This window comes from Macaca thibetana, chromosome 1 (assembly GCF_024542745.1).
Source record: "Macaca thibetana thibetana isolate TM-01 chromosome 1, ASM2454274v1, whole genome shotgun sequence".
Taxonomy (NCBI): Eukaryota; Metazoa; Chordata; class Mammalia; order Primates; family Cercopithecidae; genus Macaca; species Macaca thibetana.
Genome location: NC_065578.1, coordinates 209187837 through 209203914, shown reverse-complemented (window position 1 = coordinate 209203914; position 16078 = coordinate 209187837). Strand labels below are relative to the sequence as shown.

General features: G+C 35.9%; 1 protein-coding gene across 8 annotated transcripts in view; it reads right to left on the bottom strand.

The window, feature by feature from the left end:
* The window catches only part of RYR2 (ryanodine receptor 2), a 795071-nt gene that overhangs the window by 78781 nt on the left and 700212 nt on the right, over positions 1-16078 (bottom strand). For 4 of the 8 annotated variants that reach the window (XM_050770606.1, XM_050770614.1, XM_050770659.1 and 1 more), the window contains 2 exons: positions 11773-11826; positions 10514-10537 (listed from right to left, as the gene is read on the bottom strand). In XM_050770606.1, coding sequence (XP_050626563.1) covers positions 10514-10537; positions 11773-11826 — 78 coding nt within the window. The remainder of the gene's footprint in view (positions 1-10513; positions 10538-11772; positions 11827-16078) is intronic. The other 4 variants (XM_050770624.1, XM_050770633.1, XM_050770669.1 and 1 more) reach the window with 1 other exon arrangement.

Below are 16078 nucleotides of genomic sequence, written 5' to 3'. Positions count from 1 at the left end.
TCTAAATTTTAATAATCAATGTTTTCAGGAAGATGATGAAAGTCATTTGAAAAAAAAAAGCATTGAGCCAAAAAGATATACTGATCTAGACGCAGAAAAATACTGTATTTCATAAACAGAGATCAAGTCAACCTCTCTGTTGAATTTATTTTTTGTTGAACTGAAATTGGAAGCTCTCCCTTCAGGATTCTTTAACATTATTTCTTTCTAGTACTTTGCCCTTTGAGAACAGCTTCTGGGCATGTAATTTAATCTGTCATTGGGAAAGTTTATTATAAATTAAAAAAAAAAAATAAAACCCTGAAAGTTAAACCAGAAAATTTTCAGATACTAAGATGAATTATGTAAACAGATTTTTTTAAACTGCAGATTAGCTTTTCTAAACAAATTGTAGACAGATCTTTCATAAGCATCTTACTCAGGAAAATAACATCTTGAAAGCACCTTTTCAAAAATAGAGTTCTCCGACACACCAGATTTTGCTTAAACTGCGTAAGGCTCTTAAATAAACACCACCTGCAGTTTAGTCTTTGTGTTATTTCAAGGTTATTTCAAGGTTACACAGTAAGGTGAGGAAAAAAAGAGCAGCTCCAGAATTTAAATTTTCCCTTAGGCAAAACGTTCTGTTTGCCAAGAGCAACCAAGAATTATCAGTGCACATCCTAATAAGCTTGTTATGAGGTTTTTTCAAGGTCAAATATGGTCATGTATCAGACCCATGATCAAATCACTGGTAATGAACAGAAGTATTTTACATCATGATTTGCTTTTGGTTATAACTGAAGTTTGTAATAACATTGCTAATATTATTTCATTTTGTCTAAGAGTGTGTCAAGCTTTTAACACCAGGGGAAACAAGTAGAAAGTCTCGAAGAAAAACAACTGTATTTAGTTCTTCAACAACTTGTTTTAAGTGAGAAAAAATTATTGAAATAGGGAGAATTACAATTGTCCCTTGCTCCTTGATGCAGAAAATATCAGGTTGGTGCCAAGGTTAACTGTAGTTTTTGCCACTGACCTTATCAGTTTATCCTCGTAATGGAGATGAAAAGATATTTTAAACCAGGGTAGCCTGGTTACAGGAAAGGAATTTACATTGTTTCTGAAGGACCTGCCTCAGCTCCATTGACCTCTGGGGCAGAACTTGAGCAGATCAGAGGCTGAGTCTACCAAATCTATCATCTGTTCGTCATACAAAATAAGCCCATCTACTTTGTGTTTGTTTGTTTGTATTTCCATGACTTCAACAACTGTAGAAAATGTTTTCATAATATTTTCATCAGAAACTGTAGGTGGTAGAAAGTTATAACAGAATAGAAATATCCAGGAACAAAACTCCTTAAATTTCCCATAATTTAGTAATGTCATAAGTCACCTTAAAATATTTTTAATTGGCATCTTATAGTTATGACCTACAAGGTGATGTTGAATATCAATATTATAAGAAATAAAAAGACCGAAAAATAGAAGATTTAATTGGATAACAATGGGGACAATGAAGAAAGGGAGTGAAATTGCACTAATAATTTGGTCTGCAGCACAAACAGGTCAACTCAGACTAAGGAAAGTCAAAAGCATGGATAAGAGACACCTTCTCCACTTCAATTACTTTTTTTCTGTTGTATTCTAGTTCCTGAAAAATGTAGATTAGCTACATTTCTGTAGCGTTGACTCACAGTGATGGGAAAATACCAAGATTATAATTTTGTTTAAAACGAGTGGTTCCTAACTTTTTTTTTTTTAATTAAATAAATAAGCCAGGCACGGTGGCTCATGCCTGTAACCCCAGCACTTTGGGAGGCTGAAGTAGGAGGATTGCTTGAGCCCAGGAGCTCTAGACCAGCCTGGGCAAATAGCAAGACCCTGTCTCTGCAAAAAACTAAAAATAGCCAGGCTTCGTGGTGTGCACCTGTAGGCCCAGGTGGGAGAATCACTGGAGGCCAGGATTGCGCCAATGCACTCCAGCCTGAGCAACAGAGCAAGACCTTGCCAATAAATAAATAAATAAATAAGTAAATAAATAAATGTACATGAAATTTCCTAGAAGATCCATGAAGGCAGGAGGCTTTCTTTGTTTTAACCACACCAGTACACACATACTATACATCCAGTACAGTTCTCTGAAAATAAAAGGTGTTCAAGAAAATTTGCATGAATAAATGACAGAACTAAATGATGTGATATCCTATAGTCTGTGATCACAATTAATCTAAAATATTACAAATGTTATCTTTTTTGTTTGAAGTGCTGCAAAATTAGTAGCTCTAGAAGTTTGTTTTTCAGTTCATGCTTAAAGAGGTCTTCAGAATTATACACATACAAATAATAATCAAATTGTGGGCTTTAGCTCATTTAATTTTTTGTTCAGATCTTTCATCATTATCCACTCTTTATTACTGATCTTTCAAACAGTATGATAATCTTCCAGAATTCTACTTCTTGAGAGGATAAGCAAAGTTTCTAATGCTGTCTCTTTAACACTCTGTAAAAATGGTCAAAGTTTGACTAATCTACAGAGACAAAAGAAACACTAAACCAGGGTCAAGTAAGTCAGTTAATGCACTAGAGGCTTTGACGTTAGATATCCTGTGTAATATGACTTTACAGTTTAATTCTTCCAATATTATATACACTTGCATTTTGGGTGGAATATTGTTTCTCAGGGATTCAGCATATTTAGAAGTAATTTAAAACGAAGCAAAAGCAATAAAACTCAACTAGGTTGAAATAATTTTCTATTTTAGGGCCCAGTTGTCACAATTTGCACTTTACCACCGAAAGCTTAATTAACAAGGTACAAAAAGGAAAGAAAAGATGAGTAACTCTAAAATCAGAAGTTATCAAATTAGGAAAGTTAAACTGACTTATCATTAGAGGGAATGTAGTTTATTCCTAAATGCAATATTGATTTAAAACAGTGGTCATTTACCTACTTATTTGTTTAAGCCTTAAAAAGCACTGAATACTGCCTTGAATACAGAAAGCAAGTACTATGCAGTTCTTTCTCTTCTAGGATAGCCTGACAAAAGAGAGAATAAGAACAAGAAGAAAACTTGGGGCCACTAAGGATACAAAGCTTTGGTTAGGTCACGAGGGTGCCAGAGTGGTGGACTAATTAGTGGGAAAATGGGAAGTCAGAATAACTTTGATCATAGATGGGATCAGAGCAGCTCATTACTTGAATTTTGAAAACTCACAGCTGTAGAAGCTCTAGTGTCTGTAATTCTAGGTCTTCATGAATGGGTATTAACCCTACCCCAGATCAACTCTTGAGAAACAGCTGTGCTCTAAGTATTCAACACAGTCCCAAATCCCCTGCCAAGAATTATCTGTCTAGCTGGGAAGAGGATTTTTCTGGAGACTATCTGGAAAGGTGGCACATGTGTATTTCTTCAATTCTTCCAGATACTTGGTACCCATTTTACGCTATTCCAGGTAGCATCTGCACAACTGGACTCTATTGCATATATTGTCAAAAAATGATGTTAACTGAATTGTTGAGGACATTTTTTGTCATCCTCAGGGGAAAAAATGCTACTGAATTTTAACTTTAGAAATTTGCTTTTTCCAGTCAGGAAGACTATATTTTAAATATTATTATATTTAATATTCCTAATATCAATGTTTTATATATTACATATTATATTTAATGATATTGATATCTATAATGAAATTTATGAATATTATATAAATCACATAAAGTTCATTATATTATTAAATTGTATTACATTTATGTAATTTCATGTTGGCTCCTACACTTATATAATTTACATTTATGTCATTTCATGTAATTTATGTTAAATGTATGTAATTTCACATTGGCTCCTAGAAAGCCTGGAGTCAGATATTCTGACAATCCACATTAAACTGACAAGACTCCATGGCATGGGTTTCTAGATGAATCTATTCCTGGAAGGCCCTACTATTTGTCTTTCAATAGTTTTTTTTTTTTTTCCCCCTTCAGCTTACTGTGTTACGTGTAATTCTGAGATTCTTTAAATACTAAACTAGGAAAAGGCGGGATACATATGTATGTACAGAAGACATTATTTTCTTTTATTTTTTAAGATGGAATCTCACTCTGCTGCCCAGCCTGGAGTGCAATGGTGCGATCTTGGCTCACTGCAACCTCTGCCTCCTGGGTTCAAGCGATTCTCGTGCCTCGGCCTCCCGAGTAGCTGGTATTATAGGCCCCCACCACCATGCCCAGCTATTTTTTGTATTTTTAGTAGAGATGAGATTTCACCATGTTGCCTGGGCTGGTGTCGAACTCCTGACCTCAGATGATCCACCCACCTCGGCCTCCCAAAGTGCTGGGATTACAGGCATGATCCACCATGCCTGGCTGACGTTATTTTCTATAAAACATTTTTGTTGTCACATTCCTGTTCTAAAACACATTGAGTTTATTTTCTTTTGCAATCCTCCACAAACGATAAAAAGTGATAAAAACTTGCATGTTTTCATCAATACTTATGCAATTAGAGGAACTGCGAAATTGCCCTTAAAAATGAAGAGAATTTATACCTGATAGCAAACCACACAACTGTTAAAGGTGGATTTGACACCTGAGAACATCTAGTTCAAAGCTCTTTGTTCAAAGAACAGAAAGCTGAGAAACAGAGAGGCTGAGGTCACACGGCACCTGGCTGGCAATCCAGGTCTCCTGTGTTGTGTGGTTTGTGTTCACCACACTGTAGTATGGGCTTCCCTGACTTGTTTTTAGCAGAGAAAGTGAAATTGATTAATTATAATAATAATAGCAAATATTTAGGGATGGTTACGTGATAGTCAATGTTCTGAGTGCCTTATATATATTGTCTAATTTAGTCCTCATAACAACTCTGTGAAGTGGATACTATAATTAGACCTACTTTATAGATAGAAAAATTGAGGCTTCTGCTCACACAGCTAGGTGTTCAAGCTGGGATTCAAACACAGGAAGTCCATCTGAGTGTCTGCTCTTAATGAGTCTGTTGCCTTCCATTTACTGTACACAATCTGCTCATGTATAAGCTTCAACTGAGATTATTTTTTAATGACAACACATGAAGTTAAATTACTGTGCATATGAAAAGTGTGCACAAGTATATATGTCGATACATGTTCCGGGACATCCTACAGATATTAACATCTGTCCCTTATATAAAATGGTATAGTGTTTGCACATAACCTACGTACATCCTCCTGTCTACCTTAAATAATCTCTAGATCCCTTACAATGCCTAATACAAAATGTAAATGCTATGTAAATAGTTGTTATGCTGTGTTGTTTTGGGAACAGTGACAAGGGAAAATAGTCTGTATTTGTCGGGTAAAGCAGCAAATATTTTTTTCGAATATTTAAATCTGTAGTTGGTTGAATCCAAGATGTGGAAACCACAAATACAGAGGGCCAGCTGCATGTCTCCTACACAGACTGCTATTTTGGTCCACATACTCATATGCATGAATTACCGTATACAATATAGGGGGCCGTGCTTTCTGGGAGTCTTCCTTGTATTAAGGCCAGGATCCCCACCCCAACCTATGCCCATCTCTCTAAGCCTTGGCTACTTGCCTTGCTTCTGAGCCAGAATGGCCCTAGAAATGACTGCTACCACACTGTGTGCTTATGAAAGCCAGCTGCTACCATCAGTACCACTCACCAAGGAGACCCCATGTTAATGGATAAGGAGAGACTGTGGAGCCTGGACACTCAACAGGCTGTACTCAAGGCGGCTCTGGCTTCCCCAGGGGTTGCCTGGAAGAACTGGTTAATATCAGCAGAAAGAATGATGAAATTAACCCTCTGTGACCAGTAAGTGACAGGAGATGTAAGGCACCTGCATATGAAGTGCCCATCCTCCTTCCCCAGGAGGCACTGTTCTGTTCTGTAACACACAACTGAGCAAGAAGCTGAACTGCTCAACGGCTATGACCAGCTCAGGAATACTCAGTCTTCTATTTGCCCTCCCTCATTCCCTGTATCGTTTCTCTATTTCCCTAACTCTTAATTCCCTGGGATTGTAACACCCCTTCCCCCAGTAAAGTGTTAGCACATAAGCTTTTGCCTGTGTTTTCTAGGAAATCTGAGCTAAGACACGAGATGACTACTTGAGATACGTAATTTTATTGTATAAAAAGTAGTTGGCAGACCGCAGCAATCAGAGTGAGTACTGGAGGACACTGGCCGTCAAAATTTCTTCCCTCTTCCCCTCTATGATTCAATAGTATGAAAAGCAACTCTTAATGCTTTAGTCCATATTTTGGATACCACATACCTCCTGCAGTAGGAACTAAAGAATTATAAATTTTCTTGATATATGGAATAATTGTTTCAATATTTTATATCCATAGCTATATCTTCCATTTTTATGCATTTAAAAATTCTCCTTGCTAAGATTCAGGAAGACTTTTTAATTTAAAATGCTGTGTTACTACGAAAAGCACCAAATAAACCCATTCAAAGTTCAAATTATGTAGCCATGGGGGGCAGTATATCTTATAGCCAATTCATTCTTGTAGGATTACCAAAACATTGTATTCTATTAAAAGTTAGATTCATGGATGGGCCAGACAAAAATTTTTTAACATTGGGGTAGTGCTACATAATATCAATCCTTAAAACATTTTGGACCTAAATTGGTTCTTCCATATTTAATGGCACATACTGTGGGATACCAGCTGGGTATTGGTTTGAGTATGTTATCAGGTATGACAATATTTTATTTGTGTCTCAGGTCCATCTGAGAGAATATGCTGGTTTCCTAAGTATTTATTACAGAATTACCAACTCTGCCATAGGCATATTTAGAATTTAACACACAAGAAATTCTCTTTAATCAATAGTACAGAAAAATAGGACCTCAGACTCATCAGATAATTCATCTGTGATTAGAAATTGGGCATTCACCAAAAGGAAGATGCAGTTTGCCTAATATTTGAGAAAGATGGCCTGGAAGATGAGTTAACACTCCATTCCTCTCGCTTATCTAAGCTTCACTGTCATTAATTTAGATTTAGCAGTAAACAAGAAATCTATATTATAGTACCTTAATATTCTAAAGAAATGCTTTCACTAAAGTATTATTTAATGCTATATGCTCAGATTTTAGAGAAGAGCAATAAACGAAGTAACCATCTAAATAATGTTTCTGAGTTTTTTATAAAATCAGTTAATAAATGTGGTCTACTGCAGTATCAAAGCTCTTTGTTGATCTAGGTGAGAAAAACCCATAATGCTCAGAAAAAATGATGTTATTTGAAATATTATTGTTTATTATTATTTGCCTTAGCAAAAATTAAAAAGTGAAATCTAGCATTCAACTCCAATAATTATGTTTTCAGGTAACTGATAAAGCATTTCTTCCCTTTCAATTAATGTCAGCTTCTTTATAAGATTTAACTCTCCCTTTTAATGCTTTTGATACAGAAGTTGCTCCAAACCTAAAAATTAATTAACTAAATATGCAATAAAGTTACTTAATAAGTAGTTATAGCAAAAGCATATTTACATATATTACAGATGAAAGAGGGAATTTTGTAATTAGGTTAAATCAGGCAAGTTTTAATTCAACAGGATCATGTCAATAATACACATATGTGATGGAAGAAGAAACGAGCTGGCAAGTCATTCCTCTTTCCTTGTTTTCCATGTTTTTTGAGCTTTACTGCATTCTTCATGGAGAATTTCCCTATAACACCACTTTTCTTTTTACCTACTTTGTTTCTCTTCTCAGTGACTTTATGGACTACTTTACAGGGAAAGAATTTAAATAGAAACTATAGCAAATATTAATAATTAACCAGCTACAGGGATAGAATTCAATTACCACACACTTTGTGTGATTTCCAAACTTATTTGATATAATTCATTATAAGAATTATTGAAAGTGACAAATAGCCTTTCATATTTGTAGCTTATGTGAATAACTCCACTATTAGACCATGTCTAATTATGTCAAATAGACATCTCCGTGTAAAAAGTATGGTAGATTACTACATTTATAAACAATACATTTTTCAGTGGTTTTGTTGGTATCACATAGTCAATCTCAGAGAAGAGTATCTTTAGAAGGAATTAATTAGATATATCTCTGTTTCTCAACTTTGTATTATTTCATACCACTTACACAGTATTTTGTTAAGAGTAGCATGTTACATAAATTAGGTGTAAATTATAGTCCCAAATCGGATGGAGATCGCTAAAAAAAAAAAAATCTCATTAGGAAGTGCAAATCCCCAAATCTGGTGTCCCGCATTACACCTATAAATGTGTGGCAATTCCCAGCACTTCAAAAGCCTGCCTCTTGCTGAGACAGTCATACCTGCTGGTCTATATCCTCTGTTTTGGGAGTAATTGCTAGGTTTCACCATCATGGGAATACTTGTCCACTGTTCTAAGTTCAAAGGTAGCCCTTTCTCTCGGGTCACGCTCCGTATCTCATTTGATTTCTTGTCCTTAGTCTGGCCTGAATCCTAGTGTCTAAATATTAGATGCCACCACTAGTTGTCTTTCAGACTTCCTTTCTGAATAAGGAACCTTTCTAATGTCACTAAATTTGACCCTATTTATCAAACTGATCTCTCTGAAACTGCATTCCTCTTTCAAGGTAAAATGGTTTTGTTGGCTAGCAACACCTTCTCCATCATCCAGCCCCATCATCCAACTATCAACACATTCTTGAGGCATTAACTTTTATGCTACTTAGGAAATCAGTTCTTTACTTGATGTTAGGTGATCCCTTCAGGTTTTCATCCCTCAACAATTCACAGCAATTTTATATGAAACAATTAATGATAAAAAATCAAAATCTACCAAATTATTATTATACCTATTCTTATCTATTATGTAAGCCCATAATATATTAGTGTTAGGCTCATTATATGCCATTAACCATTATACCCATTAGATCAGAGCTGCATCTGGTAGTACATACGTGATTTACATTTTGAAATTTACAAGGATGATGATACAAGAACAATATATTCCTCCAACTATAATAGTGAGTTAAAAAAATTAAAAAGTGGCCGGGCGTGGTGGCTCACGCCCAGCACTTTGGGAGGCTGAGACAGGTGGATCATGAGGTCAGGAGATAAAGACCATCCTGGCCGACATGGTGAAACCCCATCTCTGCTAAAATACAAAAATTAGTCAGGCATGGTGGCATGCGCCTGTAGTCCCAGCTACTCGGGAGGCTGGGGCAGGGGAATGGGTTGAACCTGGGAGGCGGAGATTGCAGTGAGCTGAGATCGTGCCACTGCACTCCAGCCTGGTGACGCAGTGAGACTCTGTCTCAAAAAAAAAAAATAAATAAATAAATAAATAAAATAAAATAAAAAATTAAAAAGAAACTTTAAAATAGTTTCTTCAGAACAGTCTAAAATTCATTTTGGCAGCAAATATTTCACTTTTTTTTTTTCTTTTAAAAGAAGGCAAAGTAGAATAGTTTACACTTACAAACTAAAAAGCTTTTTTGTTGTTGAGACAGAGTTTCGCTCTTGTCGCCCGGGCTGGAGTGCAATGGCGCAATCTCGGCTCACTGCAACTTCCTCCTTCCCAGGTTCAAGTGATTCTCCTGCCTCAGCCTCCCGAGTGGCTGGGTTTACAGGCTTGCACTGCCACGCCCGGCTAATTTTTGTATTTTTAGTAGAGATAGGGTTTCACCATGTTGGCCAGGCTTGAACTTCTGATCTCAAGTGATCCACCCGCCTCAGCCTCCCAAAGTGCTGAGATTACAAGCGTGAGCCACTGCCCCCGGCCTCCTAAAAGGTTTTCTTTTCTTTTCTTTTTTTTTTTTAAACAAGAACAAGAACAAAAACAAAAAACAAAAACAAAAGTCTTTATGGGTATCATCTTCCCAGAACGTTTATGATTGATTTTCCTACTAAATAGCCTTATGAAAATAAAACGTAAGCTTAACAAGGTTCATATTAACATAAGCAATTTTGTAGTTCTATATCCAAATGTTTTCTTTTAGCAAATGTTCCCAGTATTCAAAATATTAAGAGAGTCCTTCCCTTTAATGCAATGATGAAATCAGTATTGAAATCATGGAATATAATCTCCAGTTACTAATTGAAGTGATTACTAGCACAATGGAAAAGCAGGCTTCTTTCCAATCTCACCAGCCATACCATTCATCATGTCTGTTTTCAAGTAATAAAACTGGCGTTGAAAAAACATCAAGAGGGATAAGGTCAGAACACTGCACCGAAAATGAGAAGTCCCTGGCTTAAAAAGTTTGTCATTTAAAGGGCTGGATTCCTTTATCCCAGCACAGTATACAGCTCAAAGTTAGCTGGAGGATAACATTTCCAATTATGAGTCATATAAATTGCAAGAAGAATAAACCTGTGTCAAAGGAAGGGATCCTGAAGAGACCAATTGCATTGGAGCTACAAACTGGTAGAAAGATTTTCAAGACCTCCTTTTTACAAAAGAATCCAAGATGTTGGGTCTAACAAAGGTAAATGTCACAAGAAACCGAAACTCAGACCCAGACAAATACACACATATATATAGTTTTACCTTGCTGCGTTGGGATCCTGTGACCTTAAGGAAGGATGAGGACAAGAAGCAAAATAGCAATAAACAATTGCTCTGAAGACAACAGATAGACCATAAATGGTGTGCACTTCAGAAAAACAGTACTATTTGCTGCTCACAGCTCATTCTAACTGACCTCACTTTCTTATCAATAAAGATGACTTTGAGAATAGAAAACACATACATTAGAAAAGATTCTAGAAATCATACTGAAATTAATCTTATGGCATTTTTCTCAGCCAGCAATAGTCATGAGTTCCTCAAATTAGATTGTTTTTATATTTTTGACTCATTGACTTCAATGCTGCAGACATGCTCATAACAAATGGATCCTGGAAGGTCACTGCTCTGAGCTTATTCTTTAGCTAATATGTTTTTGTGGGTCCACTTTAATTAAAGACTCGTTGCTGGCTACTGATATATTTCCAGACTTCTAGCTCAAAGTCCAGACATGTAAATTAAAAGGAAAAGAAAAAGAATCTAATTTCTATTTTCCTGCACTTAATTTCTTTATGAAAATTCTAAAAAAAAAAAAAAAAGAACCAATAAACAAAAAGAGTGGTAGTTAGCAACAATTAGCTTTTCCTCATAAAAAATGAAAGTATAGTATAAGCAAATGGGGAAAATATCAAGAACTTTCCTTTGGGCTAAGTAACATTAAGCAGCATTTCAAATTATATAGGACATTTAAAAGCTGAGAGCACTTGAGAAAATAATCGTAATACAGTCCTAGGGATATATGGACTCCTACCTCATGCAAGCAAACTGCGTTGTGTGCCACTATCTGCATATGTACATGGAATGAGTGATCTAATTGGGCAGAAGTCTTTAAGGCCAAATCTTTAAGACTTCTATTGAGGAAAAAATATCAAACCAAGGGTTTGATGAAAAACTTGATGTCATGTTGTTCTTCAATAAACATTTTCGTCACGTCTGTTGGAAATTCCAGACCACGACATCACTGAGATGAGAACAATTTGAAGCCGTCTCATCTCTGAGGGTTCTCAGGAACACTCATTCTGAACATATGGGCTTCATTATGTGATTTAACTATTCTATGATCCTTGGTCTTAACTTCAGCAAATGTTAGGACTCGGGTTTGTCCATCCAGCTCTGACATGCAGTTCCTTGACACAATAAGCTGCAATAAGCCATGAAGCAAGAAACATAAATGTCAGTTATAAGCTATGAAACAATGTTTCAAGATAGAAAAAAGGCAAATCCAGAAAGATCCATCTTACTTCAAAACTCTTCACTTCCTCTTCACCGTCATCATCTTCCTCATCATGACAACTCTGTACATGTTAAAAAAAAAAGGGGGGGGGGACAGGAATACGTTGAGATTTTAGATAGTGCAAAAGAACATTTGACATAGAAGAGCAAATCATTTGTATTATCATCAACCTTGTTTAAATGTAAGATAGAATACTTAGATGATAGAATCAATGAATTCATGACATGAAAGAAAATTATACATAGTGCTTTTAAAAAAATAAAATATTAGATTACATATTTTATAGGTAACAGAGATAACTATGAGGTCCATATCATACTACACCTGCTACTTATTCATACATTGGCCTCATTCAAACCAAACTGCAAACCTTAAAAGGATTGCTTTTCTCTTTTTTTCTTTATGCTGCCATTGCAATGCATGAATACAGGCAAATATAATAACCATTAATTAAAATTAGGCTGGGCAAGGTGGCTCACCCCTGTAATCCCAGCACTTTGGGAGGCTGAGGCGGGCGGATCACCTGAGGTCAGGAGTTCGAGACCATCCTGAACAACATGGTGAAACCCCGTCTCTACTAAAAATACTGGGCGTGGTGGCGGGTGCCTGTGATGACAGCTACTTGGAAGGCTGAGGCAGGAGAAAGGCGTGAACCTGGGAGGTGGAAGCTGCAGTGAGCCAAGATCATGCCATTGCATTCCAGCCTGGGTGACAGAGTGAGACTCGATCTCAAAAAAATAAAATAAAGAAAAAAGAGTCTGAAAAATAATATGCTTTTAATAAATCTCAGCTGCTTTATTATTATGGTCTGTAATATAATAGTGACCAAAAGAAATTGGTCATTAACCAATAGCCATAGTAGGAAGAAGCCTACAGCTCATTAAAGTTAGATTGTTCTAACCCTTATATGTATTTCTTCCGCTTGGTAAGCATTCAGTGTTTCCATGGGGTGTATGAAGGCAGATAATGAAATATAAGCTACAAATCATAAAAATACTTTTATTTCAATTAGACACAGTACTCTGGGCATGGAGATGAACTGGGGATGGAAGGGAAGGTAAACAATGTGACCCTTCCCACCACTCCATGATAAATTCTAAAAGGTTTGTCATATTCTTTCATTCATTCAACAAATACATACTGAGCACCACCCTTTCTGTTTATAATGATAGGCACATGAGCATAGTTTGCAAAGGAGGAAATAAAGGTGGGAACGCAGGCCTAGGACAGTTTCACTGTCTGGTTAAGATGTCAAACTGCATGTTTCATCACAAAAGCAAAGATATTAATGATTCACTCAGAAAGCAGGAAATGTTCTACTGTAAGTTTCTGTTACTCTGTTATTAGTTATTAGTTACATGTTATTACATGTTATTAGTTAGCCAGGATTTAAAAAAATAAGAACTCATGAGAACTTTAGCAAAACAGATTTGGAAGGCAAATCTGCAGTCTTCCATCAATACATACTGTATATCTACTGTCGAAAACAGAGCAATTTTGCTTAGCTGCTCCTTAAGACCTACCTATTCTAACGTCTCCCATTATTCCCAATGATTAGTAATGTACATTAGTAAATAGGAGTAAGAAGTATAGGAATTTTATCAGATAACAAGCATGCTTACTCTCTATGCAAATTAGAATACTAATATAAAATGTCTCAAGGATATGAAATTTTACATTTTCTCAAAGACATAAGCTTCTATAAAAATTTCATGACCTTCAGAAACATAGGAGAAACACAAGGTTTGAAATAAAGAATACATTCAGAAAAATTATTATTTGGGATTATAATGATATGTTTTTAAGTTATAAAACTCATAAGCCATGTTTGCTTTTGTACAAAGGAATGATCCATTTAAAGCAGTAGCTGAAAAAAAAAAGTTTTATAAAAAAGTATTTTGAAATAAAATATTTTTAACTGTTTTTTAAAAAATCTTCCAAGGAAAATTTAATGAGATTTGATCCTAATGAAGTTAAAAATCTGTGATTTTTAAAAACTATTAAACCTGAATTTACTTGGTGTATAGACTATATATTACAAATTCATCAAATCTATAAGAACTACTTTAAACTTCTAATTAGCTTGAGAATATGCTAAGATCACAAACAAATGGTTATCAGATGTCTAGCAGCTTTTGAATATACTGTAGAGAAACAGAAGGATTTGCTGGAACAAAAGATATGTTCTTCAATAGCAAATGGCATCCATGTGACATAGATGGTAATGCTAAGCAAATGGGAAGTTATATTAGACAGCCCTGTAGCAGGATTTGGCTTTCTGGATCAGAATGCTAAGTTCTAGACAAGGAAGAGTCATTCCTTTGCCAGGAAGGAAAAGGTGAATAAGCTAAATACATAAAGGGGCAGGCGTGGAATAAATAATTTAGAAGAAAAAAATAAAATGGAGGACACTTCAAACCATTCAGGTATCCACAACAGAATTCAAAACTGGCAACACGAATGCATAACGGATTAACGAGGGATCTTCAGCTTGTCGGTATCTGCTGAAAAGTTCATTCTGCCAGAGAAGTATATTTCATGCATTCCTTTGACTTTCTGATTTGATAACTCCATAGAAGACTAAGGAATCAAAACCCAGAAACTTTCAGTGTGGATTTCAATCTGACTAACAGAGAACTCATGGGTGAGACAGAAGAGAGAAACTCATAAGAATGTGACCGCAGCATTTTATACTTTTAACCAAGAAAGAATGGAACCCTGGGCATAACAACGTGTATCTTAAATATTTTTTTTTGTTTGTTTTGTTTTTGTTTTGTTTTTTTTTTTTTGAGACGGAGTCTTGCTCTGTCACCCAGGCTGGAGTGCAGTGGCCGGATCTCAGCTCACTGCAAGCTCCGCCTCCCGGGTTTACGCCGTTCTCCTGCCTCAGCCTCCCGAGTAGCTGGGACAAAAAGTTAGTCAGAGAAGGAGTAGAACTAGGAGGAAAGGGAAACTCAAAACAGTAGCTGAAAACTCAAAACAGTAGCAACATTGTTGAGTGTTTATGATATCATTGCAGGTATCTTCCTCCACACTGTTACCGATTCAAATTGGTAAAACCACCACTAGGGTGAAGCAGCTTCAAATAGCCCAAGAGGGATGACAGCTAGTAAAGAGACATTCTAAGGAATTAAGCAGGGTAGGCATGATGCAGACAAAAAGGGGTGGCAACAGCAAACAGATGGGATGCACTGAAGTTCTCCATAGGACTTTTTAAAGAGGAGGTATATATGATAGGAGTACGGGAATGGAATTTAGAATGAAGTGTGGCTTGAAAAATACAAAGATGTAAAATGATTTTTCAAATTATCGCCAAAGTACGGTCAACAAAGAGCAGTAAGTACATGATTTAGAGCAGATGCTGTACTCATCATAATAGAGAGGACGTGCAGAACCACTCGTCAGCTCTTTTGTTTCGGAAAGAAGTGATTTTTGGAATACAGAAAAGTACCTAGCCAAGAGAAATGAAAATCATGACTCCAGCAAAATACCATTTCATATCCATTTGGTTGACAAAAGTCAGTAAGTCATATATCAAATATTGGAGGGGGTGTGGATCATCAGAATCTCTCTTAACTGTTGTTAAGAATGTCCATTGATGCAATAACTTTGGAAAACAGTATGACATTTGTTCCTTTACTTGAAAATGTGTACACTCTGTAGCTCTTGCAAAACAGGTGAAATGGATAAGAATAGGCATTCAATCCCTGTTCGCATTAGCAAAAACATAGAGGCAATACAAAAGTCTATCAACAAAAAAGGTAAATGGATAAGCTCTGGTATATCTGCCCAATAAAAACAATAAAAACAAACGAACTCCAACAGCACACAAAAGTATGGAGGAATCTTAGGAAACACTATTAATCCAAGGAGTAGAGTCCAAAAGATTATACACAGCATACTACCCTTTTAAAAGTCAGTAACAATTTAAATTATATATATATATGAAAATGTATCTATGTATATATAAATAAATGAAAACTATATGAAAAGAAAAGCAAGGGCATCTTGAGCACAAGGTTTAGAATGATGGTTTCTTTGTGTGGGGAGACAGGGTATGGGTTAATGAGAAGCCCGTAGGATAACATGTAAATTCTCTAGGTTGTTTCTTGTCGGGGGTGGGTATACGGGTAGTTACTACATTATTAGAAATGACTAAGTAACTTTTAAAAAAGTAGACACTAGTGGACGAACAATGAGTGTGTATCATGAATCCAGAGTTATGATTAACCCAACTCTGTGTTCCTAAGCTTAAAAAGCAATGAAACCTGAAAAACAAAAACCTAAGTAAGATATATATGATGCTTTCCAAG